General features: G+C 33.1%; 2 protein-coding genes, 1 long non-coding RNA gene and 1 pseudogene across 4 annotated transcripts; 3 read left to right on the top strand and 1 right to left on the bottom strand.

Moving 5' to 3' along the window:
• Positions 1-5,768: 5,768 nt before the first annotated feature.
• LOC120196226 lies at positions 5,769-10,809 on the top strand. Its single transcript, XM_039198074.1, has 15 exons — positions 5,769-5,895; positions 6,793-6,977; positions 7,238-7,349; positions 7,428-7,532; positions 7,805-7,909; positions 8,219-8,302; positions 8,386-8,501; positions 8,653-8,754; positions 8,839-8,952; positions 9,062-9,118; positions 9,300-9,366; positions 9,712-9,765; positions 10,132-10,206; positions 10,343-10,378; positions 10,514-10,809. Exons 2-15 carry the CDS (start codon positions 6,958-6,960, stop codon positions 10,607-10,609), a joined length of 1,143 nt encoding a protein of 380 aa, XP_039054005.1. The 5' UTR covers positions 5,769-5,895; positions 6,793-6,957; the 3' UTR covers positions 10,610-10,809.
• On the bottom strand, positions 10,493-22,603 carry LOC120196229. Its single transcript, XR_005523143.1, has 3 exons — positions 22,594-22,603; positions 11,934-11,936; positions 10,493-10,628 (listed from the first exon to the last, which is right to left on the bottom strand). It is a non-coding gene; the product is annotated as an uncharacterized LOC120196229 (long non-coding RNA).
• On the top strand, positions 11,961-14,195 carry LOC120196227 (UDP-xylose transporter 1-like). Of its 2 annotated transcripts, XM_039198075.1 has the most exons (9): positions 11,961-12,056; positions 12,158-12,196; positions 12,408-12,530; positions 12,621-12,805; positions 12,875-12,942; positions 13,034-13,166; positions 13,242-13,403; positions 13,490-13,756; positions 13,934-14,195. In XM_039198075.1, the coding sequence occupies exons 3-9, from the start codon at positions 12,410-12,412 to the stop codon at positions 14,018-14,020; spliced, it is 1,023 nt and encodes a 340-aa protein (XP_039054006.1). In that variant the 5' UTR covers positions 11,961-12,056; positions 12,158-12,196; positions 12,408-12,409; the 3' UTR covers positions 14,021-14,195. The 2 variants fall into 2 exon arrangements, with proteins under 2 accessions (XP_039054006.1, XP_039054007.1); XM_039198076.1 differs by lacking the exon at positions 11,961-12,056 and having other exon boundaries at positions 12,410-12,530.
• Positions 19,047-25,814, top strand: LOC120196228 (annotated as a pseudogene).
• Positions 25,815-26,575: the final 761 nt, after the last annotated feature.

Raw genomic sequence — 26,575 nt, 5'->3', positions numbered from 1 at the left:
ATGGTTCAATGCGTCTTTGCATTGATTATTGGCAACTCAATAAAGTGACCATCAAGAATAAGTATCCCCTTCCCCGAATTGATGATTTATTTGATCAGTTAAAGGGAGCTTCAGTGTTCTCGAAAATTGATTTACGTTCTGGTTATCATCAATTAAAGATTTAAGACGAGGATATTCCAAAGACGACATTTAGAACGAGATATGGTCACTATGAGTTTATCGTGATGCCATTTGGAGTTACGAATGCACCAGCTGCTTTCATGGACCTCATGAACAGGATTTTTCAGCCCTTTTGGATCAGTTTATTGTTGTCTTTATTGATGACATATTAGTGTACTCGAAATCACAAGAAGAGCATGACACACATCTGAGGATCGTTTTGCAAATTCTAAGAGAAAAGAAGCTTTATGCCAAACTCTCCAAATGTGAATTCTGGTTGAAGGAAGTGACTTTCCTTGGACATGTGATTTCTGCAGAAGGAATTCGAGTAGATCCCCAAAAGATTAAAGCTATTTTAGAATGGGAAGTTCTAAAGAATGTGTCAGAAGTCCGGAGTTTTCTGGGGTTAGTTGGTTATTATCGAAGATTCGTTAAAAACTTTTCGATAATAGCATTACCCCTAACCAAGTTATTGAGGAAAGAGGTAAAATTTGCTTGGACTCAAGAATGTCATAAAGGTTTTAAAAGACTAAAGAAGATTTTGACAGAAGCTTCTGCATTGGTTCAACCTGAATCCGGTAAGAATTTTGTGGTATATAGTAACGCATCCCATAATGGGTTGGGATGTGTATTGATGCAAGATGGCAAGGTGGTAGCATATGCATCGAGGTAATTAAAACCTCACGAAAAGAATTATCCAACGCACGATCTGGAGATGGTTGCAGTAGTGTTCGCTCTTAAAATTTGGCGTCACTACTTGTATGGTGAAAAATGTTATTTATATACAGATCACAAGAGTCTAAAGTACTTTATGACTCAGAAATAGTTAAATTTAAGACAGAGAAGATGGGTGGAATTTCTCAAGGATTATGATGTTGTGATTGATTTTCATCTGGGAAAAGCAAATGTGGTAGCGGATGTCTTAAGCCGAAAGAAGTTTGCAGCCTTAAGAGCTATGGATGCTAGACTATCATTAAGTGAAGATATGTTATCTGTCCCGAATTGACTCTCAAGCCATCATGGCTAGATCGAATTAAAGAATTGCAAGCTAGGGATGAAAAGTGTTCAAAGAAGCTACAACAAATAAGGAATGGAGAGTGTACAGATTATGAGATGAAAGCTTATGGGAACCTATATTATCAAGGGAGGCTAATAATTCCAAATGATGATGAGTTAAAGAATGATCTATTAATGGAAGCTCATTGTAGTCCATTAACGATGCACCCAGAAGGAAACAAAATGTATATGGACCTCAAGAGTCGATATTGGTGGTCTGGAATGAAGAAAGACATTACATAATTTGTATCTAAGTGTTTGAGTTGTCAACAAGTCAAAGCCGAGCATCAAGTTCCGTCAGGATTATTGCACCGCTTTCTATTCCACAATGGAAGTGGGAAAATGTGACAATGGATTTTATTTTGGGGTTACCCTTGACTCCGAACAAAAGAGATTTAATTTGGGTAATTGTCGATCGACTGACTAAATCAGTGCATTTCCTTCGGTTAGAACAGATTTCTCTATGGAAAAATATGCAAAATGCATATTAGAGAAATTATACGATTGCATGGTGTACATGTTTCTATAGTTTCTGACCGAGATCCTCGCTTTACCTCGAGATTCTGGAAATCCCTACATGAAGCATTGGGAACTCGCCTAAACTTTAGTACGGCTTTTCATCCTCAGATTGATGGACAATCTGAGCGAACGATCCAAATCCTAGAAGATATGTTGAGAGCTTGTGTAATTGAATTCAAGGGATCGTGGAAAGATATTTGCCACTTGTCGAATTTGTTTACAACAATAGTTACCAGTCCAGTATCAAGATGGCACCTTATGAGGCTTTATATGGAAGAAGATATCTTACGCCATTAAACTGGTATGAACTCAAAGATCGAAGTGTTCTTGGTCCGTATTTGATTCAAGATGTGGAAGAGAAAGTTCGAGAAATTCAACATAATCTCAAAGTGGCATTTGATCGATAAAAGTCCTATTCTGATCTCAAAAGAAAAGAAATTGAATTTGAAGTTGGAGAAAAGTTTTCTTAAAAGTTTCTCCTTGGAAGAAAGTATTACGATTCGGTCGGAAAGGAAAATTGAGTCCTAGATTTATTGGGCCTTATGAGATTGTAAAGAGAGTAGGACATGTGGCATATCAGCTAACTTTACCCCCTGAGATGGAAAAGATACATGATGTCTTTCACGTTTCAATGCTTCGAATATATAAATTGATCCCTCTCATATCGTGACACCAAAAGAGATTGAGGTTCGACCTGACTTGACTTATGAGGAAGAACATGTTCAATATTAGCTCACGAAGTGAAACAACTAAGGAATAAGATTATTCATTTGGTCAAAGTTCTATGGAGAAATCACAAAATAGAGGAAGCAACGTGGGAGCGTGAAGAAGATATGCGATATCAGTATCCTCATTTGTTCGTGTAATGAAAATTCGAGGACGAATTTTCTTAAGGGATGGAGATTTGTAACATCCTCAATACCGGGTTAGTGATTTAAGTGTAAGATTTTTAATTTAATGACCAAACTAAATAAATTGAAAAGTGAAGGAATTAATTGAAAGATATTGGTGTAGGATTGATTAATAAGTGAAGAAGAAGTAAGAGGGTAAAAGGGTCATTGAGCAAATAAAATAATAAAATAATAAATTATGGGTATTATAATACCCATGTTAATGAATTGAAGAGATAAGTTCCAGATTACTCATCCCCCTTTTCTCTTCATCTTCTTCATCTTCAACGTGAAACCCAAGCTCAAGGTAAGAATCCGAACCTTGGTCGTTTTTTTGATTTTTAGCTTAGAAATTGAAGTTTGGATGTTATATAAGCTAAAGGAAAGCTTATATGACATTAAAACAACAAGATAAATGTTTTAGAGATAGATTTGAAAAATGGGTTTTTAGATGAAATTTTGATATGGATGAGTTTTTGAAGTTTGAATAAGATTTTTGACTTGTCAAAAGGTTAATTAAGGAATATAGAGTGTTAAATTGATTAATAACATGTTTTGAATTTGGGTATGGTTATTGGTTTTAAGAATTTGAATGAAGTATTGGAAATAATAAAGTGTTGAAATGATAGAAGTTAGTTAAAATGGTTGTAGCTAAGTTTGGTAGTATGGAAGAAATTGTGTATGAGAAAATTTAGTAAGAATTGAGGATTTTCGGATTTGAACAGTAAATTTACAGATTATGCGGAGGGAACTGATACCCCATTGGGGGGGAATCGATTCTCTCTAAAGGAAAAGTTGAAATTTGGTTCATTAAATTTGTTTAAGCTGTTAGAGGTTAATTGCAAGGTTTAGATTTTGATAATTGTCTCGAAAATTATGTTCATGTAGATATCGAGCCTAAACGAGTTCCGGAACAAGGGACAAGTAAGATCGATCGAGGGAAAGGCAAAGAGATTTAGGTGAGTGCATATGCATATCATGATTATAGAAATACATTCAGGTCTAGACTTGTGATAAGTCTAGATTTTATATCTTGATACATGAATAATAATATGACTTCTAAGTGTATATTACTATGATCATATGTTATGTGTGTTATATGCATTGTTTTACCTGATTTATGTATTACATGAAAATGTGAGAACAATTATGCAACATGGAGTTATATGATTACATGAAAAGATGATATGAGATATGTGATAAAGGTAAGAAGTTACATGTCTACGCGATATAAACTACGTGAAATGTAAAAGCCCATGTTATGTAGATGAGAACTATAGGTATAGTTGGCATGCCAAGAGTAGAGGGTCTACGCGGTCTTTCGGGACAAAATTCTACGTGGTCCTTCGGGACGTAAATGTATTCTTTAGAGCATGTATGATGTCTTTTGAGACATTTACTTGATCCTTGGTATATGTATATGATTCTTAAGGAATTTCTATGTGGTCCTTAGGGACATATTATATGGCACTACGGTGCAATTCTACGTGGCACTTCGGTGCATCTCTACGCGGTCCTTTGGGACAAATTCTACGTGGTACTTCGGTGTAAATTTATATGAGCTGTGGTGACAACATAGTGCACAACCTCACAGTACTCACATACCTCGGGTTCTCAGTATTGTATCATGGGCTATTGAATCTATTGAACTTACGGAATTTATTATATGAATTTATGATGATTAAATTGAGAAGATTATTGGTAAGGTACATTGTTATGTAGCTTACATTGATTGCATAGATGTTTTCGTTACGTTTCATTTTATTATAGCAACATTGCTATATTTCATTGTTATAATTATTATGCCTCACTAAGTCTATGACTTAGCGTGTAAGCGATTTACACGTAGGTATGAAGAACCAAGATTAGCAGAAATAGAAGTGGCAAAAACAACAACACTGTTAGAAGATCAGATCAGAAATAATTACTAAAGTATGTATTTTGATTGTGTATAATATGTTGGTATGTAAGAAATATAATAAGTTGTTAGTACTAACGCTCTGATCGACTTTTCTAATGTTTTAAACATATTTATGTAAATGTAAATGTATAGTAATGAATGGTTAAATTTTTACGAGTTTTATGTACGTTTTACGGCAGTACTGTAGCAGGGGAATCGATTCCATGTAGCAAGGTACCGATTCCCTATTTGCATTCTGGAAAATTTGTGTAATCGGTACTGTAGCAGTTACTGTTCAGTACTATAGCAGATTGTTGTTCATACGTATTTTAATATACACAAATACGTTTTTGCCTAAAATTTTATAATAAATATAATTCAATAATTTATTATAGTATTTTCTTAAAATAAGTTCAAATGTTTTGTTATTTTGTAAGGAAAAATGTTTTAAAAAGGCAATGTGACATTCGGACTTGTATTCGGATCGGATACGGTTGGGGTGTTACAGGAGAAGCGGAGAGGGGAAAGCAGACGATTAATTTTTCTTAAATATGATAATAATTCGTGTTAGATAATAATCAAATTTAAAAGTTGTGACGAAGTAAACACTTAAAAATATAACGAAAAAAGATTGAACATTTACGTTTAGTAAATTTTTTTCTAAACACCTAAAATTAATTTAAAACATAATTTTTGACACTTATTTACTTTTAATGAAAAAGTAATAGTAACAATAATAGACTCCTCAACTCTTTTACTATAAATAATTAGTTTAATATCATGGATAAGCCCACCATAAAGATAACAAATACTCGGTCAAGTTGTAAATTTTATTTATTATTTATTTTAAATTTTATATAATAATTATTAAAGTTATTAAATTATTATAAAATAATTATTATAATATTACAGTAAATTATAAAATTCAATAAATTTAATAATATATTTATAATAATTTCAAAATTTTAAAAATTATTCTATAATTTTTAAGAATTTAATAATTAAAAGAAATATTTAAATATAATTTAGTAATCTTTAATATATTATTATAGATAAAAAAGTATCTTGTACCGCCCCGTTTCAAAGTACAACTTATAGCCGTAATTTTTAATGAAAAATAACTAGCAATAACATTAGAGCTCTTAGCTCTTTTACTATAATTAATTAATTAATTGGTTATTGAGGTAAGACAACCGCAAAGACAACAAATACCCGGTCAAATGGTAAAATCTGTCTACTGTTATCCTCTCTCCATCTCTGTTTGTCTTCAAACATAAGATTTTATTAGAAAAAACATGCTTCTGCTCTCTCTGTTATTGGTTGTGGTATAAGATCAAGATCAACTGATCCTCAATAAAAAAAAGGAACAAGGTATGTTTCTAAACCTAGGTTTATCTTCTCGAAATTTGAATTTTCTTTGTGGGCTGTTTTTTATTTCATTAAAATAATTACTTGAAGTGTAAAATGTTATGCATGTACTTTTTTCCCTTCTTCTCTGCTTTGATCTTGGAATCTAATATTGCCATTTACTTATAGAAAGGTATTTTTACCCTTTAATTGAAATCCTTTTCTCTGTTCAAACATCTGAGTTTTGTTGAGTGTGACCGGGAAAGTTTCTTTTTCAATATGCAGATCAGAAATTGAATGAAAAGGCTAAACTTTTTTTCCTCAGATGATAGTAATAATGATATCCTTTTAGTTGCAAATTTTAATTTTTGATTAATTGGGTATTCATGTTTACTTTGTAATTTGGCGTTTGTTTTATTACTTTAAATTAAAGTCATTAGCGGTTTGGGATTTAGGAAATTTTGGTTTGAACCCTAAAGTGGTAAAGTATAATGGAGTTACTCTGGAGAGTTAAAACATCATAAATAGAGGAATTTATGATAGCTTGTATTTAAGAAAGTTTTGCATACGTTTTTAGTTCAAGATTTCACGGTATTGTAGTGTAAAAGTATACTCAAACAAGTTGAACTATGTCTTGGGTTTTAAACCTTTGAAATGCTAATCCTTGGTTCAGGTAAAGCAACAACTAATATGGCGACTTGATTGATTAGTGTGTTAAATTTTTGGATTTGATTTTTATTGGCATTGTCTTATAAAATTTATGAAACTTGTAATTGGTGTTCTAGATTTATTTCCTACCTGTGACCTGTCTAAAATATTGCAAATTTGTTATATTAGTTTAATCTGCAGCACCCTTTTGAAAAATAAAGTGTTGGAGATCTTTGTTTGTTGTTTAACTGTTTTTTGTAAAATATACTGAAGCTCGGAACATTGCACTGATCAAAGATCAAGCTCAGTTGAAGCCTAGAGTAACTTTGTATTGGTGCTCTTGAAGATTCCCTCTTTTGCTCCCGAAGGTGCTTATGGGAGATAATTGTCTTTGTGGGCATCTAACCTTTTAAATCAAGCACAAGAGAGCATACAGACATGGGCACCATTCACCGCAGGTTAATTGTTACCTACGTTTCACCATTAGACACTTCAAAGATAAGACACAACTAGAGTGAAAAACATAATCTTTTCCAACCTATTCTTGGATTTGAATTCTTCTTCCTTTTTTTTTCCTTTTTCTTTTTGTAAATAATTTGTTTTGAACCTTATGCGATTCTTCTGCATCTTGATTCCTGAATTGCTACATTTTTTCTGGCTTATTGCTTTCGATGAAATATTCTTGAGGCTCCTTTTACTAAACTAATTGTCTTGGCAGTGGAGTTTTTAAGAAAACAAATGGTAGAGCCAGGCTTGTTATAGCAACAATTCTTGGAATTGTGTTAGGATTTTTTATTGGTGTTTCATTTCCATCAGTTTCAATTTACAAGGTATGTTCGCCTTCATTAATAATTAAGCTATTCTGCAGTCAATCTATCATCCATATGATTTGTTTTCACTCCCTACAGATTCGCTCATATTCAAGCCTTAGATCAACTTTTGAAGGATCCATATCTAATGACCAAGACTTTATAGTCAGGTCCCCTGAGAGAACCACAGATAATCTACCTAAGGTGCCTGTTTGGTTACTCTGTCCCCTTTGTCCTTTTAACCTTTGTTACTTGGAAGGAGAAGATGTTTTATTGACAGAAATGATATATTTTTTCTAATTATCAGTGAAACTTTTGTTCACCACTTTTTTTAAACCAATATGTTTTTTCCTCAGCTTGAGTCTAATATACCTGTTTTCTGGGTTCTTGTGTGGAGCTGAGCTCTTTGTTCAAAAATATTGCAGTGTTTGGTTTGATCCTTTTTGTTAATTGTTTTTTGCTTCTGTGTTTTCCAGATATATGTTCCTACAAATCCTCATGGTGCAGAAATGTTACCTCCTGGAATTGTTGTTCCAGAAACTGACCTTTACCTGCGCAGGCTATGGGGTGAACCTAGTGAGGTATGATCCACAAGTGATATTTACGTAGAAAGATCATAATCCTGGTGCTTAAGCGGTACCATCTAAGTAACTGGAACTGGCTGGAATTTTCCTTTTCTTTTATTATCTTTACCGACTAGGAACATACATGCCAGCTTATCGTGTTCTTTCCAAACTCCAAAGGAGAATTTCTGATGAGAGAGGACTATTTTGGCCATAAATCACTATCATTCCAGTTTTGGAACATACGTTTTTCTGGGTGCTAAACGTGGATGTTAATATTCATGATTAATAGGTTGTCTCTTATCATGATTTTCCTAAACTCTGCAGGATCTGAAGAAGAAATCAAAGTATTTAGTGACGTTTACTGTTGGTATTGATCAGAGGAATAATATAGATAAATGTGTTAAAAAGGTCAGACAATGGGACATTCCATTTTTCTTTCTAATTTTTCATTTCCAGGGTTTTTGATGCTTATGTATTCTTACATGTCGTAGTTTTCTGAGGATTTCCAAATCTTGCTTTTTCATTATGATGGGCGGACGACTGAATGGGACCAATTTGAATGGTCAAAGAATGCAATCCATGTTAGTGTAAAGAAGCAAACAAAATGGTAAGTTCTATAGCGGGCAGAATGGTTTGTGTTTCTGGGTCCTTTTAGTTGGAAGGAATTTTTAAGAAAGACCTATTCCTTGCTTCCTTGTTAGGCGGATGGTAATTTGCTGCTAGTTCTGATAGTCCTGCTATTGTATATATTTTATTAGGTGGTATGCAAAAAGGTTTTTGCATCCAGATGTTGTTTCCGCTTATGAATATATTTTCATCTGGGATGAAGACCTGGGAGTGGAACACTTCAATTCGGAGAGGTTTGTCCTCTAAGCCAGTTACATTTTTCACTTAGTTTCAACATGTACATGTTTCTTTCTTATTTCTTCTACACAAATTACCAGATACATACAACTGGTCAAGAAGCATGGTCTGGAGATCTCACAACCAGGTTTGGAGCCCAATAATGGATTGACATGGCAGATGACAAAGAGGAGAGGTGACAAAGAAGTTCACAAGTAGGGTCTCTATCACTTGGCCATATAAAGTTGCAGTTACTTTAGCAATCACAAAAGGAATTTTCTTTTGGGTGTCATCTGAAATTCTGCTTTTGAACTTGGTTCACAGGGTTACAGAGGAGAAACCAGGCTGGTGTAGCGATCCACATTTGCCCCCATGTGCTGCGTATGCTCCCTCTCTCTCTCTCTCTCACACACACACACACATAATGCATCTTGCAAATAATCAGCAAAACTGGTCATACTTGTGAATGAGCAGTATTTCTAATGCATGCCACTGTTGATTTTCCTTCAACCGGGCATCTTCTTTTTCTCTTGGTGCATTTAACATTGTTGCTTTCTTTCAGTTTTGTGGAAATTATGGCACCCGTATTTTCTCGGGAAGCTTGGAGATGTGTGTGGCATATGATTCAGGTAAAGTATAGTTAAGAATTCCGTGGAGCCCAAGTAAATAAATGAACTTAAATCAGATTTGAACTGGCTCAATTTCCAGCACATTTGGGATGAGTTCGCTAAGTTCTCAACTTCTCCCATGACGGGATTAAGAATGAAGACATGGACTAAGATCTTAGAATACTGTTTGCTAAAAATTTACTTAATAACTTGGTACAATTCCCTGAGCTCCTTCCTTATGATACGACCAAAAATCAGGTTTCTTGTGGAACGGTTTGGTTCGTGGATGCTTAATAACTTGGTGCAATTTCTTTTGTTCTTTCGTGTTGATACTAACAAGATGCTTAAAGAATCTTGTTCTTGTAGAATGATTTAGTGCATGGATGGGGACTGGATTTTGCTCTCAGAAGATGTGTTGAGGTTAGTGGTTTCTCTCTCTTTTTATCATTATTTTGCTATTCACTTCTCTACAGTGGAAGTCTTTAATAGATGGAGAAATCCAAGCCACGGTAAAATGCTTTATAATTACCAGCTCTTTTTGGTGACTCTTCCTCGGAGAATCAGCAACACTTGAATTTATGAAGGCATTTTTATGACAACTAATGCAGAATGTTCAAATTGGCTAGTTTGTGAAAGTTGTTAAAAGTCTTTAAATTTTCTACTGAGATTGTAATTGTTTCACTATCTAATAACATGCTTAGCTTGCTTCTCTTATATAGTTTCATGTTTATCTCGTCCTGGCCTCTTATTTTCTCTTGTAATAAATTGCCATTTTCTTCCTCACAGCCTGCACATGAAAAAATCGGTGTGGTAGATTCACAGTGGATTATTCATCAAGTAATCCCTTCTCTTGGGAATCAGGTGAGTTCTCATCAGCTTACCAGATAATTTTGGTTCCAATGCCAAATGATGTTTTAGCTTATTTCCTCTACTGATTATGTAAATTATTAATTATATGAATATGGCTTTTAATCCCATGTGTTTCATTGAACTTCAGGGAAAATTGGAGGATGGGAAAGCTTCTTGGGAAGGGGTAATGCATATTATGAATCTTGACATCATTTTATGTACATTTTGAAAGTTATTCTTAGATTTGAAACTTCTCTTTTGTGAAAGAAGGATTAAATCTCTAAACCAACTCGTTTCTTTCTTCCTTTTCTATTCACAGGTTAGAGCAAGGTGCAAAAACGAATGGGCGATGTTTCAGAAACGACTTGCGACTGCAGACAAGGAATACCTTGCTCAGCTTGGAAAGGGGGACTAATTATTAATTTTATTGATTTCTTTTTCTCCAAGTCCTTTCACCCCCATTTGTACATGTATATTACCTCATCTGATGTTTGTTAGGATTAAGCTTGAGTGATAATTTTTTTTGCTGAAAGAGGGTGGACTCATTTTCCTGAACCACATTCGTTTTGTATCTTAGATTCCTACAGCTATAAAAAGGGGAAATTTTTTCTTTTATATATATCTTCCTCGTGAGTTGCTCCTTTTTCTACTTCCATTTCTGACATGACCGTATTCCCTGGGCATGTCTCGGACGACGGTATATTCTTATATTCAGATATATGATATAGATGCAGGCCATAAAAGGACAATGCTTTTGCCATGTAATAAGGGTTAACATATAGAAATCCACCGCTGCATGGATGTTCGAACCTACCTCATTAGCAACTCCCTTTCATTTCATGTGACGCCCGTAAGCAAGTTGCAAAACCGGTTTCCCCGAGATCTAAGGTTGAAACTGCGCAAATTACTCGTGATTTGCATAGCAAAGCATTGCCCCCTCAACTCTCCTATCCATCATCCTCTCTTGTAATTATATCAAACAAATACAGCTCGAATCAAATTGATCAAAACTATAAAAAAGTAAAATAAAATCCGCTAACGAATCATTCTACGGGTATCTTTGAATGAAGTCTAGTCATGTCCTAGTATATCGATAATGAATATAAATTTTCAAAAGAGACGAAACAGTAAAATAACCATCAAATCATCTCATTATAAATGTTATTTTAAATGATAAAATACTATATATCTCTTATTTAAATATCTTATTGGCATAATTTCTTTATTTGGAAGCCAAGGGGAATTGAAGAATGTGAAAAAGGTTTTCCTGATTTGCCTGGTTGGTAACGGTGATTTTGATGGGTGAAGGAAGCCCCAAGGCCAGGCCTCACTGAAGAGTGAAAATGAAGGATTTTTGTTTCTGTGTCTCTCTCACCAAACTCCAATTGAGTTTGAGGATGGCAAGCCGGTTTGCTTGCATTAGCAGGCAGGTACCTCACTTACATATTACCTTCCTGCCTTGTGTGCTAAGTCTCAACAATATTAGATGTTTTGGAAGACCCCATTGGACTGCCACACAAAAATTGAAAAGCTTAAAACATCATTCATTTTGACCAACATCACCAAATATGCACCCTTTCTTAATCTGACCGTTTGCTTCCCTTCTGGAAGAACAAATAAACAATACAAGCAGTACTTAAAAAATTTAAAACAGCGTTAGGCACCAACCCATCTTCGCAATCTACATAAAATAAATAGCCTGCTTAAAAACCTACACTCTCATACAAGCCGAAACCAACCCCCTCTGTCAGCTTATTTGCAAGCCCCTCTCACCGTTGATTGTTCAAACTCTGAGTGCTTTTCTGGTGGTTTTTTCATGGAGTTGTAGTAGGTCACCTCTGTGAATAATCTTGTAAACAAAGGTCTCTCTCTTTGTTCATTCTCTTCAACTTTTTCTTCTTTTTGACGTGGGAATGTGTTTGATGAAACAAAGTTTTGCTTTCTTTCTTTGAATCCTTTTCAGGAGCTCCTAAAACTATATAGTTTTCCACTTCTTTGCAAGGTAACATTTGCTTTCTCTTTGCTTCATACATAACTTTTTTGCCCAAAGCAAACTTTTCTTTAGTTACTGTATTTTCCTTCTCTTAAGCATGCAGGCAAGGAAATCTTTCATCAATGAGCAGTCCAGACAATTTTATTAAATACAAAAGTACACATCCAGTTGCTGTCCGTCTGATAATTGTTTATTGTTTTTATTTTGTTTGTTTCATTAGAGATGGGAGAGATGTCAAGCTTCCAACTGGGTGTTATCGGTGCCCTGTTTCTTTCAGTTGCATCATCTGTCTCCATTGTCATATGCAACAAAGCCCTGATGAGCAATCTTGGTTTCCCCTTTGGTACTTTGTCTATTCTTAAACATCATCTTTCATTATTTACCACAATTACTGAGTTGAATTTTTTTTTCTTTAACCCCATTCCTCCTTCAGCTACAACACTCACTAGCTGGCATCTCATGGTGACATTTTGCACCCTTCTCGCGGCCCAACGCTTCAATCTTTTCGAAAACAAACCCATTGACATGAAGACCGTGATGCTCTTTGGCATCCTCAACGGTGTTTCCATTGGACTTCTCAACTTGAGCCTTGGGTTTAACTCCATAGGATTCTATCAGGTTAACTTCACTCTTACAATCCATTGTTGTAAATTGTGTGCTCATTCTTTGTGGTGCTTCTCTTGGCAGATGACAAAACTTGCAATCATACCATTCACTGTATTATTGGAAACCATCTTCCTTAAAAAGCAATTCAGGTTTTTTCTCCTTCTCTTTTTTACACTTGTTATAGTTGAACATTTTTGAGATTCAAAGCTTATCAGTAATTTGGTGTTCTACTATGTGCAGCCAAAATATAAAGTTGTCCCTTTTCCTTTTACTTGTTGGGGTTGGCATTGCTTCCATAACTGATCTGCAACTCAATCTCGTTGGGACAATCCTTTCTCTCCTCGCCATTGCGACCACCTGCGTTGGCCAAATTGTATCCTTTGATTGTCGTTAAACATTACATTTCAGAGCCATATTCCAAAGTTTATGCTTAACTTGATGAATATAGCTGACAAACACAATACAGAAGAGGCTGAATGTCTCTTCAACACAGCTGCTGTACCAGTCAGCCCCATTTCAAGCAGCAATTCTTTTTGTCTCGGGCCCTTTGGTGGACCAATTACTCACCAAACAAAATGTGTTTGCTTACAAATATTCTCCTATAGTCTTGGTATTGAACCAAAACCTCTTTTTTTCTTTCTTTTTTCCCTCATCAGCTTATCACTCGGATGAGAATTTTTCCTCTACATTTTGCAGGCATTTATCATCCTCTCGTGCATTATTTCAGTATCTGTTAATTTCAGTACATTTTTGGTTATTGGTAAAACATCCCCGGTCACCTATCAAGTTCTTGGTCACCTCAAGACTTGCCTGGTTCTTGCCTTTGGCTATACATTGCTGCATGACCCTTTCACAGATAGGAACATCATTGGAATCTTGATTGCCATTTTTGGGATGGGCTTGTATTCTTATTTTTGCACCCAAGAGAACAAAAAGAAACAAGCTGATTCTTTGGGATCACAGGTATTTATATATATGTATATTTCTCCGAGTTTTCATTTTTCTTTAAGTGCTCATCTCGGACATCCCATTACGATGTATCTCCGGACAGAGTATGGGATATACCGGTCCATGAACCGTCCAAAACATGGAAAAAAATAACATTTAATCTCTGATCATGTTGATGTCTCGTGTTTTCAGATGAAAGAAAAGGATGCAACACCATTTCTGGCTCTAGAGAAAGAAGGCCATGAGGTTAAAAATTCAAACAAAGATTCCCTTGTCTAAAACAAAACAGGACGTTGTGTATTAAGGAGTTGTTTCAAACATTTTGTACTTCAAGCGTAAATCAGTTTTTGATTCTTTAAATAAACCACTCATTTCCCACTTCATCTGAACTTCCTCTTCTCAGCTCTTTGTAAAATTCAAGAAATCATTAGCAAACTGTAATTTATCAACTTCATATTGCTACCATTTCTTTGCATTTGAAAATTGATATTACTCATCTTTCAGATAAAATCTAATATACTTCTATGAAATTAATTTCCCCAGTTTTTTCCTTGGCCTAAAAGATATTAGACTGATCTGCTTATAATGATAATATCATATAAATGCAGTGCACAATACTTGTCTTAGGCAAGTGTAATTGTATATATTTTGAGAGTAGTATTAGATGTGATTGGTGATTGTTTATTTCAATTTTTAATCATGTGACCAAAATTTGATTTTTTTTATTAACCTAAAGGTGATTACAAAATCACTTTGATTTTATTTCTAGATATAGATAATATTTTGTGATCCGCTGTTTATCTTAAAGCATATCTTGTTATCGATTGTGAATCACCTTGATTTTTTTATAGTAAATAGGAGATGTAATGTGGTGATTGTTTATTTCATTTTTTAATAACGGGATCGAAATTTGATCTCACTAACTCGCTAGTTACCTTAAAACATCGACTGTGAATTATATTGATTCTAATAAAAAAATGTAAACTATACTATTGATCACATCTAATTATTGTCCCTTTTCATTTTGAATATCATTTTTAAAATTTTGTCAATCAGATAATTCAACTATTTAAATGCATTCAATCAAGTCACTTGTTGTTAACATTTAAAATAGTCGGATAATTTGATTGACAAATTTTCAAAAATGATGATCAAAATGAAAATAGGCAATAGTTAAGTGATCAATGATATAGTTTATGGTTAAAAGTTTTCAGTTGACGCCTCTCATCTATCTAAATGGTAAATTCAATACTCATTAAGAGCAAAATACATCTCCCCCTCCTCTAACGTAGAAATTATTCAAGTTTGATTTCTTTAATTATTTATAATAATCATAAGGCTAAAATAATAATAAAAATCTATTGAATTTTATCATTTTCTGTTGGTAGGTTTTATGTTTGTATTGAAAAGCAATTTTTAATTTTTATTTATACGAGAGTACACAATTGAATGTACAAATTCGAAAAGAAAATTTATAAAAAACTTACTAAATAAGGCGAAACTCTTTAGAATTAGTTTAAAATGGTTTAACCTTACGATAATTACAAAGAAAAATCATAAATAAAACGTGAAGGAAAGAAACACGATAAAGCAAGAAAAGATTATAATCTTTCACGAAAGAAATGCGGTACCGACGATATGAATTTCAACGCTTTAAAATTAAAATGAAGGAGAAGAAACCCGAATCAGTTGGCTACCTGTACCAGTAACCAACCAAGCTGGTGACCACATCTGTACAGTATCTTAGAAGCCGTCCCTGAATGATGTCCGGCTAAAATTAGGAATTTTGATCCCTCGATTTCACAATACTTCACCCTCCGTTTTTTTAAGGCTTAATATAAGACATACTTTATCATTTATATACATTCTAATTTTAATTTTAAATAATTGTTTTTTTATACTTTATCAAAAGTAATACTAATAAAATAATATATACTGTATTTTTTTGAACGCCGATAATTTAAATAAAATAAGATGAAAATAATTATTAAATATTGAAACATGATAAAAATGAGAAAATAAATATAATTCAGAAGTCAAACCATTAATAAATTATTTGTGTACCCATTTTAGATGTTAGGTGGATTAAATCTTTGGTAAAAAATATGATTTAGAAAAGAAAAATAGAAAATAATAGTTTTGTTTCTTTATATATTTTAATTTGTAACTCGTTACTGTTTGTATTCATTTTTTTTATCTGAATAATGTCTAGTTAAAATAAAAAAAAATGATTAATCACTTTAGAAACATTTCACTAATGTCATTTTATTCTTTTTAAGGTTTAGTTCACGATTTAACTTGTTAACTTTATTCAACTTTTACTATAATACCCAAATTATCAAATTTTCCCATTTTATAAAAAAATATCGTAAAAATGTATGATAAGACCTTTAAACAAATAAATGCTTTTAAAAAATTATTCATGAACTTACCATGCTAGGGTGATGATTCTTGCACCAAGTGATCGGTATTGCCTCATCACGTGACTATTGTACTTCAAAGTATGTTGTGTTGATAAAAGAAAATATTTTCATGATTAGTAATAGACTACTTAGGGTGCGTTTGGTTCATGAAATGTAAGATTATCAGAGTGAATAAAAGATTATTAGGGAATAGGATTACTGAAAATGTTGTATTTTGTGTTTGGTTGGTTTAACATGAATATAAGATTACCGTGTTTAGTTAAAAGAATAAAATATTATTAGAATGTATATTTGACCAAATATTTCTTATTATATATTTGTTTTTAATAAATTGGAAAATATTTATATATTTTCTTTAAAAATTTAAATTCATAAAATTTATATAATTTTTTTACAAAATTGAAAATATAAAAAGGGTAAAATTTTATTTTAACCCCTGAACTTCATATAAAATTTTAATTATAGATTTTTTTGTAAATCTAAAATAGTTTAAGAATAAATTTGTAATTTAACATTCGTAGAATGTTTATTATTCAATGAAAAAAAAATATTTTCGAGATAATTTTTTTAAGGGCATTTTAGACCAAAACGCTGGTAATCCAACGTTATTTTAATAGTTAATTCAGTACATTTTGGCTGAATTTCTCAAATAATGCAGTTGAAAAAAAATTTGTTCGAATAGGGCACTCTAGAAATTATTTCGTGAAATAGAGTGAATGCTACAGTAAACCAGAAGACGCATTGGAGTCCAAGCGACTTATACATAAATTTGGGGGAGACGCATGGAGTGCAATGCGTCTCTCATATTTTTTTCGCCAATTTCATTCTTACGTAAATGTACAAAGGGTAAATTACACAATTAATCATTAACTTTATTCTCTCTCCAAATTAATTAAATACAACTGCATTGTTTTGGACAACAATTTCAATTAGAAATTATGTAAGCACGATGTTGGTTTCTTTAGTACACAAATTCAATGCTAGAGCTGATGGATCAAATTGTCTTCCATATAACAACTTGAACAATGGTCGATGAGTGATCAAAATAGGAGTAAAACAAAAGTTGAGTGATTAAATTAAAAAAATTAAAAGTATAGTGAATATGGAGCGAGAGTAAAATTAAATGATTAATTATGTAATTTAGCCTAAAAAATATGGGAGACGCATTGCACTCCATGCGTCTCCCATATTTTCAAATGATAAATTACACAATTAATCATTCAACTTTACTCTCTCTCCAAATTCACTCATTGTACTTTTAATTTTTTTTCAATTTAATCACTCAACTTGTGTACTAAAGGATAATTTTTCACTTTTTCATAAATGTACAAAGGGTAATTTTTTTTTGAGTCCAAGCATTGAACTTGTGTACTAAAGAAACCAACATCATGCTTACATAATTTCTAATTGAAATTGTTGTCCAAAATAGTATCATTATAATAATATCTCATGTATTTTAAATAAAAATAGTTTTATAATTAAATTAATGTCAAATATATTCGTAATACCAATTGAAATTGAATATTTAGTAGATATGCAGTTTATATATATATATATATACATGACTAACATAAAAATATGAATGATTAATTACGTAATTCACCCTTTGTACATTTACATAGTGAAAAACATGCGTCTCCCCCAAATTTATGTATAAGTCGCTTGGACTCCAATGCGTCTTCGGGTTTACTGGAGCATTCACTCTATTTCACAAAATAATTTTCAGAGTGCCCTATTCGAACAAATTTTTTTTCAACTGCATTATTTGAGAAACTCAGCCAAATGTACTGAATTAACTATAAAAATAATATACTTAATTAAGTATTATAATTATGAATAAAATTCCGTGGAGAAGGTTTAATTAATGAAGATTTACCTACTATTTATTCTTCTTTTTTATACCTTATTGGAATTGAATTATACTTTCATGACACAACGTATGAAATGACTATCCAGCTCAGTTGGTAGAGTACACGGTTATTAATTTTGAGGTTGTGGGATCGAGTCTCATTGAGGGCATTTCATAATTTGGAGGTCTCCTACGGAAGTTGCTCTCAACCCTTAGTGTTGGGGGGACAACCTACTATCTTACATGCCCCTTACCATTATATATGAGAACAAAGGACAACCATTTTTTTCATGACACAAACGTATCAGATTTCGAAATGACAAAAATATAATAAACTTGTTAGTTGTACTGAAAAAGACATTTTCCTAAAATAATGACACTTTCGTTGAATATTATATATTTAAGAAAAAAATTATATGTATTAGTACAAATTGAATTACTTTGTTAACACATATTCTCTCCATAGAGCTCTGCCTCTAACTATGTTAATTTGCATCAGTTTAGTTCTTGCCACTAGGCAGTTGACATTAAACTAAGTTTTTTTTTAAGAAAAATAAAAATTCAAGTTAAATTTTAAGATAGTTACGTGGTACAGCTTAATAATTTAAGATTAAAAAACAATGAAAATAAAAATTATAAAAAATGTTATAAAAAATTATTACATTTTAAATTGAGCAACATTTAAGATAAACCAAAAATATTATGAAAAATATAATATTTTAGATTATGTTTAACCCAAAATTTTATTTTTTTCTGATTACATTTTCAATCGCCTATTTCTATTATTTCTTTAATCTTAAATTATATCGTCTATTTTTAGACTTTCGCTAAATTTTAGTAAAAACAAGAGGGAAAGTCATGATTGGCTACATAAGTTAGCCTACTTTTTCAACTTCAAATTAAAGGGGGAAAAGGGTAATAATGTAATTTGAGGATTACAATATTGGCACGGCAATCCTCGTCTCGTGTATCATTTATCATGATTGATATACGATTCGATCTTTCAGTTTTCACAAAGACAACGTTAAAAATGAAAAAACACCGATGAGAGATAGACCGAAAGCGCGAGAGTTTCTTTTATTAACCTTAATTATTATTTTTTCCGTTTACTAAAATTATTATTATTTTTTATTAAAATTTTAATTTTTTATTATTTAAAATATATTATCAATAAAAACAGAAACTATATTTTAATTTTTAAATATAAAATTTAATTTTTTAAAATAATTATAATAAAAAATTAATGGACAACTTTAATAGAGGAGTATTAGTTGTTTACTTTTGGCATTTAAACTCCACAGAAGAAAAGTGTTTCACTAATTTCACCGCCAAAAATCCAAAATCATATCGATTCTCTTGTTTGCTTTATGTTTTCCGAAGAATACTTCTCTTCTCTCTCTCTCTTTTTAAAAACTTTTTCTTAAAGTAAAGGAAAAAATGGCTGGTTCACAGATCGGAGAAATAAAAATGGAAGGATGGTTACATATAATTCGTTCGAATCGGATTGGATTACAGTACTCCAGGAAGCGTTACTTTGCTCTTGAAGATCATCTTCTTAAGAGCTTCAAATCCATGCCCGTTTCCAATCTCCAGGTCTTTTCGTTTTTCTTTTCTTTTTTGTTTGTTAAGAATCTTATCTTGCAAATTCCGTTACTTATTTAACAAATGTTGTAAAGAATTAATGGTATTAAATTTTTATAATCATTTTTTCGAATTAAGTTCTCGTTAATCGATAACTGCTGTAGTAAGTGAATAATTAGTTTTTTCAAATATAACTTCTAAAAAAATGTTCGTTTATTATTGATTTTCTTATACTATTTTATCTGTATATCTAATAATGATTTTCGTTGCTTAATAATGTATTAGTTGATTATGCCTTTAATATATCATATCAAACGCGTTTTCATCGAGTACTTTGATAATTTACCCTTTCTTTCTATGTAGCTGACTTCTTTGCTCTTTTCATGAATTGGTTCCTTTGAGCAGCCTTTCAGAGTTTTTTTAATATATTTTTTTGGGTTTGGGGGGGGGGGGAAGGGTTTTACCTTTTATAGGTACATTTGGGGAAAATGTACTGTCAACTTTATGTCAGGAATATTCTACTTTAGCATTCATATGTCACACAGTTTTTGTACTGTTAAATTTTAGATTTTAATGAAAGTTAAGTTGATTCGATGATAATCATAAGCCAGGCAAGTTGTTAGCTACACTTTAAGCATAATTATACAGTGTGACGCGGCACATCATCACGTTAGAGGGAACTTGGAAGAATTTCCAATGATCAAACTTAGTGCCTCTGTTTCTTGTTGTTGCAGTTCATTGTTAGCTTTGTGAAAGTGTTGCGTATATTTTGATTAATGAATAAATAAAGATGCTAAGACGATCTTTAAGTGCACATTCAATTTTTAGTTAATTTTCTTTTGTTTATATTTCTTAGTTGTAGACTGTTCTTTCGATGTTTGACGATTTTAATAAACTCAAGAGCTGGACCTTGATTTACCTTTCAGAAGCCTGGTAGAAGTGCTATTATTGATTCCTGCATTCGAGCAGATAATGGGAGGGAGAGCATTCACAGAAACGTATGTGAAATGTGTGTTTTTTTTCTAGGACTGTGGTAAAATTTTTGGTTTATGTTTTCTGATGGTTCATGCCAATGGAGATTTTCTAAGGACAGTTCTTTGTTTGACCTGTAGGTATTCTTCATTTTCACCCTTTATAATAGTTCTAATCCCAATGATCAACTTAAGGTGAGGCACATGTTTCACAAAATGATTGTTAGTTGATATGTATGATACTTTCACCTTCATGTATGAGATGTGGAATCAATTTTACAGCTAGGAGCTAGTAGTCCTGAAGAAGCAGCAAGATGGATTCAATCCTTCCAGGAAGCAGCTTCAAAGGTCTGAAACAATCTGCTTCCTCTTGTTAATGCACGTCATAAATTTTTGGCATGATATGAGATTTTATTCTATTAATGCAGGGCGGTACATACCCTGGAACAGATGTTGCTTGTTTAACGAGCAGATGGCAGTCCTTCAGGTATAGCAATGAGCAGCCATCCAGCATTACTCTTTAATATATATTAAATTTCTGGCTTTTTGCTATCTGCTCACCCATGCTTGGTCATGATTTTAGGTCTGCGCTAATTGCTTGAGTAACTTAAGTTGGATTTGTTAAGAATATTTACTAGTGATGAGTGTGAGAGGGCTTAATGCTTGTTTTGTTAACTGGTATTCTCTCATATTTATACCCTATTATTAAATCAGTTTCTTAGAATGACTCTTTGTATGCAGTTCGAGTTGTTCCGGTAATGCAAATCATAACAATTCTATTGACTGGACAATTTGTTCGTCCACAAAGATGGACAGAGTGACATCTGATGTTGTAGCACCGTCGCCTTGGACAATCTTTGGCTGTCAGAATGGTAAATTAAAAACAAATATTTGAGAATTTTGAGATAGCTGTAACTGCTTGACTAAAACAATGATGCGATGCGGGTCTTAGATTGTTTAAAGAAGCTAAAGATAGGGATTCTCATGGAAAGGTTGGTAGCTTTTGATTCACCAGTTGATGATTTTCATGCAATTGCATTTTGAGATTTCTCCCCTCTCATTGGCAGTGGGATGACCATCCTGCAATCATGGATGTGGGTGCTGTAGATGGAACTTCAGAAGCCATTTTCCAGATACTTATGTCTCTTGGACCCTCAAGATCAGAGTAAGCTGCCCAGTATTCTGTATTTTCCTTAAATTAAGCTCTTTTATTCTTTTGCAAGACCATGGCTTGATTTCAGTCGTAGACCTAACATTGCAATTCATTAGAACAGACCTCATCGTGATTGCCATTTCACATTGGATAATTTTTCATGCGCGGTTGGAGCTTTTTCTCACTTTGTAATGGAGAATAAATGCCAACTTAAGTTTTGATGCATGACAGAAATAGGAACAATGTAATATTTGCTTTTGTTAATACGAACTCCAGTTTGTCTAGAAACTCTTATAAACTTGTTTAATAGCTCGAAAAAGCTATACCAAGAAATCCGCTCTTTGAAAATGATACCATGTATAGATTTGATATATTTACTTGGTGCATTTTAATGCATCTATTTTACCTATTATTTCTCCTTTTGATGCTCTCCGGTGTGTTTTAAAGATTTGTAAGTTAGAATTCTATTCACCTTGCAATGTATTTGACTTTTTCTGAAATGTTTTCCTTTCCAAAATCAATGAAATTTACAAATTGCCTTGCAGATGGGACTTCTGTTTCTACAAGGAGAGTGTGGTCGAACATCTTGATGGTCATACTGACATTGTTCACAAGCAGCTGTATAGTGATTGGTTACCTTTGTTAGCTCCAAACTCCTGATTTTTTTCACTATGTTTTGCAAGTTAGATGTTTCTGGTTATATATATTCACTAACTAATCATAATTTCAGGGGAATGAAAAGGAGAGATCTCTTGCTGCGACGATATTGGAGAAGGGAAGATGACGGAACATATGGTAGTAACTAGTAATTGCTTTGAGGATATTCTTAGAAGTTATATTCAGAAGTCACGACTTATCTAGTTAAAATTGCAAACTGATTTCCTTGATTTGATTTTATCACAGTTATTCTGTACCACTCGGTGTTTCACAAGAAGTTCCCCCCACAGAAAAGCTATGTCCGTGCCTGTCTTAAAAGTAATGTATGCTTGAAATATATAACTAAAAGAGAACTTCCTGCATCTTTTGGAGTTCTCTATGTCCTCCTATTATACATAAATAAATACATTATAGGTGCCATGAACTGTTTTAGCCTTGCAGGTTGAAATTTAGCAAACTCCTAGCCTTGTTTCCTATGCATCTCACGCGCATGAAAGAAATGCATTTATTCAGGGATTTTTTTGTGTATTTTTATGTTGAAGCATTGTTTGGCTTCAGTTTGAATACTGCTAATAAGTGCCTATTCCATCTCTTCCTTTTGATGTTTTGTCCCTTGTATACCACACAGAAATTTATAGGCTGTGGCATATGATGTGCTTTTGAATATCTATTAAAGGAAAGAGGAAAATGTTTATTAAAAACAGAAAAATCTAAAGTTGATCATTGAGGGTACGTTTTGAACTTACTTGCAGGTGGTGGATATGTCATATCTCCTCTGAATGAAGGAAATCACTCGGTTGTAAAACACATGCTTGCAATTGATTGGAAATTCTGAAAATCTTAACTTCAAGCTTCTGCAGCCCGATCTATTACCATTCATATGCTTGAGAGAGTTGCTGGTAATCACATATTCTGTCATAATTTTGCATGATATATATATATATTGTGTGTGTTGAGTATTTTATGACTTTTTGTGATCATTTGAAGCGTTAATTTGCTAGGAATTTATGTCATGTACTTGCAGCATTAAGAGAGTTATTCAAAGCAAAACAAGGAAAATATCCTTGCACTGATAATTCATCTGGAGAGTGGGTACGGAATGCTAGGTTGCAACAGAGTGAAGAGGAGAGTGTAGTTGATATGTGCTCACAGATACAGGCTGGGAAGTCAAAGGAAAATATGACCGAAGGAATAGAAAGGCATCTTCAGAGCACTCGAGTCTGGTAGGTTTTAGTGATGCTGCCGATGAATTCTTCGATGTTCCAGAGCCAACAGATTATGATCAATCAATAGATAGGTGGGATTCCGACTTTGGTCCTGAAGTATATGCTCAGGTAGAGTCAAAGTAGTTACCATTGATTCCTACATAAAAATGATTTGCAGTTATTGGTGCTTCATATCTCATAGAGGATATGACCAACTATCGAGTTTTTTCATTTTTCTTATTCCTTTTCTTGTGGCCATATTACTAGAGTTTTTCTCCGCTAAAGGTTTTGTTTGTGTATGTTTTGCTTCAATTCTCACATGACTAATATGTGCCTGAGATATGCAGGATACGCGCCAACCGAAGTTATCAACTGCTGCTGTTTTTGTGAAAAAATTACATGATCTGGCAGGTGGTTACTGTTTAGATGACCATTATGTACTCCTATATTTTAGAAAGATAAAGTGCTGATGGCTTCCACTTCGTCGTATGTTGCAGTCCAGAAGAGGGGTTACATGGACTTGCAAGACATGACAAGAGTAGATGGCATATGTTGCTCCTATGGTAACACTCTTCCCAAGGATCCAACTTTACATTACCTTGCAGTTGGACAGAAGCAGAACCCTCCACATTTTTAATTGTGGGGAGAATTACCTAGAAGATCGTCAGAAGGTATGTAGAAAAATGTTCCAATGACACAGTGCTGAAGTGTACTACAAAAGTTCAGCTGCTGTGTTCTATGATGGTTTATTGTATGCCATCTTGCATGAATTGACATTTTATCTTTGATGATCTCTAAATGATAAACATAACTTCCATGTTTTCCTAGCATTTTTATGACAAGATTAATCGCAGATATCATATGTTGATCAATTTCTAGGCGTCCTGGATATCTCTATTGAATCCACTCTGGCTTTCCTTTTGCGTTGCTCAAATTTTAGATTTCCTTAAATTGAAACTCCAAGTTAAAATTATATCCTTGCTCTCTTTTCTTTCAGTTTAAAGCAAAGGGAACGTCAATGCAAATGGTCGCTGCAGATTGGCTAAGATCTGACAAACGAGAAGATGATTTAGGAGGGCATCGTTCAGGTTTCCCTTATTTATGTCATTACATTTTTTGTTAATTGCATTTACTATATGTTGCTGGTAAATTGGAAAAAAATTACGGAAGTGTTTATCTGCAGAAATATGCTGCTCAGGGAGGGCCAGAGTTTTTCTTCATTGTAAACATACAGGTACTTTGCTTTACTAGTCTTTTGCTTACATTTAATTCTGTCAAGCTGTAATTTTTATCTACATTCTTTTTGGTTCTGAAGCATTTAAAGTACCTTAATATTTACTGCGATACAGGTGCCAGGTTCAACTACATATACCCTAGCACTATATAAGATGAATACTCCAGTGGAAGATTCACCCTTGCTGTATAACTTCATCAACGGTGATGACACATATAGAAATTCAAGGTTTAAGCTCATTCCATACATATCAAAGGTTGGTACATGCAAGCATTATGCAGTTGAGATTGAGAATCTTTGGTTATATATTAATTGAAGCAGACTAAGCAGACTCGTAAAGCAAGGTCCTGACGTAGAGTTTGTTTTTTTAAGGGGTCGTGGATTGTCAAGCAGAGTGTTGGAAAAAAAGCTTGTCTCATTGGCCGAGCTTTGGAAATTAATTATATTTCCGTGGGAAGAACTACTTGGAGGTAAAAGATTTATGAACTGCGTTTATATGTATGTTTCGGCGGAGCCAAGCACAGTTAATCTGGATAATGAATTCGAAAAATCTTATAAAATTGCTTTATTCTCACTTTCAGTTCTCTTAGCAAGCCTCTCCGCATCTGCAAATAGGAGAGTACAAAAGCAAGAGAATTTTTTATGTATGACATTTGAAATAACTGAAATTTTGGAATCCATCACTTCAGCTTGGGATCGAAATTGGGTCATCGACGGTGGCAAGAGGCTTGGTCAGTCTCGTGCTTGGTTACCTCCACAATCTGGTTATTGAAATGGCATTTTTTATACAGGTAAATTTCAAAAAAGGGTTTGACGCCCCGAAGAAGAAAAAAAGCGTAATTTAAATTGATAAAACGTTCTTAAGATTTATATATATACACAGGCAAATACGGAAGAAGAACTACCGGAATATCTTCTTGGGACGTGTCGATCGAACCATTTGGACGCAACAAAATCTGTTAGTGTAGAAGCTTGAATTGTGATTTTTCTCAACCTGATGTTTAATTACTAAGGTAGGTTGATTAAGAAGCCTGGTGATGCTTAATGAAGAACAGTAAATGATCATATTATTATTGTGTTATGGCATGGCTGCTGCTGCTTCTTCACAGAGTTACTTGCATTCTCTATTTATTTACTTTTTAATTATTTAATCAACTGGCCATTTTCCAACTATGTGGTATGTAGATTCCATTGTATCATTGAAATGGAAAACAAGTTGTATAGAAATATGCTACCCTATGTTAGTGTGTATTGAAAAATCGAGTTTAATTCTTCTCCGGATAGGAATTGTTTATAAAAAAATTCAGTTTATTTTTTTTATTGATTTGTTGCCTTATTTTCTTTTCTAAAATTTAGGAAATATTGTCCAAAATAAAACTCGACTGGATTTGGGTCAGTTTGACGGGTCGCCCATCCAAAAGTATAGAGTAGCACCGACGCACATAATTTTTCTGCGTCTATGATCTGTCCCTACCATAAACAGAGTACAGAGAATAAGAGTTAGAACACATAATATGGAAATAAAATATAATTTAATAAACAGACAAAATATTAATATATTTAATTGATTTTACATTTATACTTACACCATTAATACGAAAATACATTGCAGATCTAATAATCCATAATGTAATATAATATTTATTTGAAACGATAATACAATACAATATGAGGGAAAAGTCCAAGTCCCAACTCTGTGTGGACCATACAGCATGTGGGCAGAAGGTAGAACTAAATAATTGGGAATGCAACCCCCAAAAA

Source organism: Hibiscus syriacus, unplaced genomic scaffold, assembly GCF_006381635.1.
Source record: "Hibiscus syriacus cultivar Baekdansim isolate YM2019G1 unplaced genomic scaffold, ASM638163v2 tig00117028_pilon, whole genome shotgun sequence".
NCBI classification, from domain to species: domain Eukaryota; kingdom Viridiplantae; phylum Streptophyta; class Magnoliopsida; order Malvales; family Malvaceae; genus Hibiscus; species Hibiscus syriacus.
This window is presented reverse-complemented; position numbering and strand designations above follow the sequence as displayed.

Bases quoted from the DNA above. Each gene is read 5' to 3' on its own strand.
- LOC120196227 (XM_039198075.1), top strand. From the start codon at position 12,410: ATGGGAGAGATGTCAAGCTTCCAACTGGGTGTTATCGGTGCCCTGTTT. The intron at 12,531-12,620 runs GTACTTTGTCTA...TTCCTCCTTCAG, and splicing joins CAATCTTGGTTTCCCCTTTG to CTACAACACTCACTAGCTGG. The intron at 12,806-12,874 runs GTTAACTTCACT...TTCTCTTGGCAG, and splicing joins ACTCCATAGGATTCTATCAG to ATGACAAAACTTGCAATCAT.
- LOC120196226 (XM_039198074.1), top strand. From the start codon at position 6,958: ATGGGCACCATTCACCGCAG. The intron at 9,119-9,299 runs GTATGCTCCCTC...GCTTTCTTTCAG, and splicing joins CATTTGCCCCCATGTGCTGC to TTTTGTGGAAATTATGGCAC. The intron at 9,367-9,711 runs GTAAAGTATAGT...TTGTTCTTGTAG, and splicing joins GTGTGTGGCATATGATTCAG to AATGATTTAGTGCATGGATG.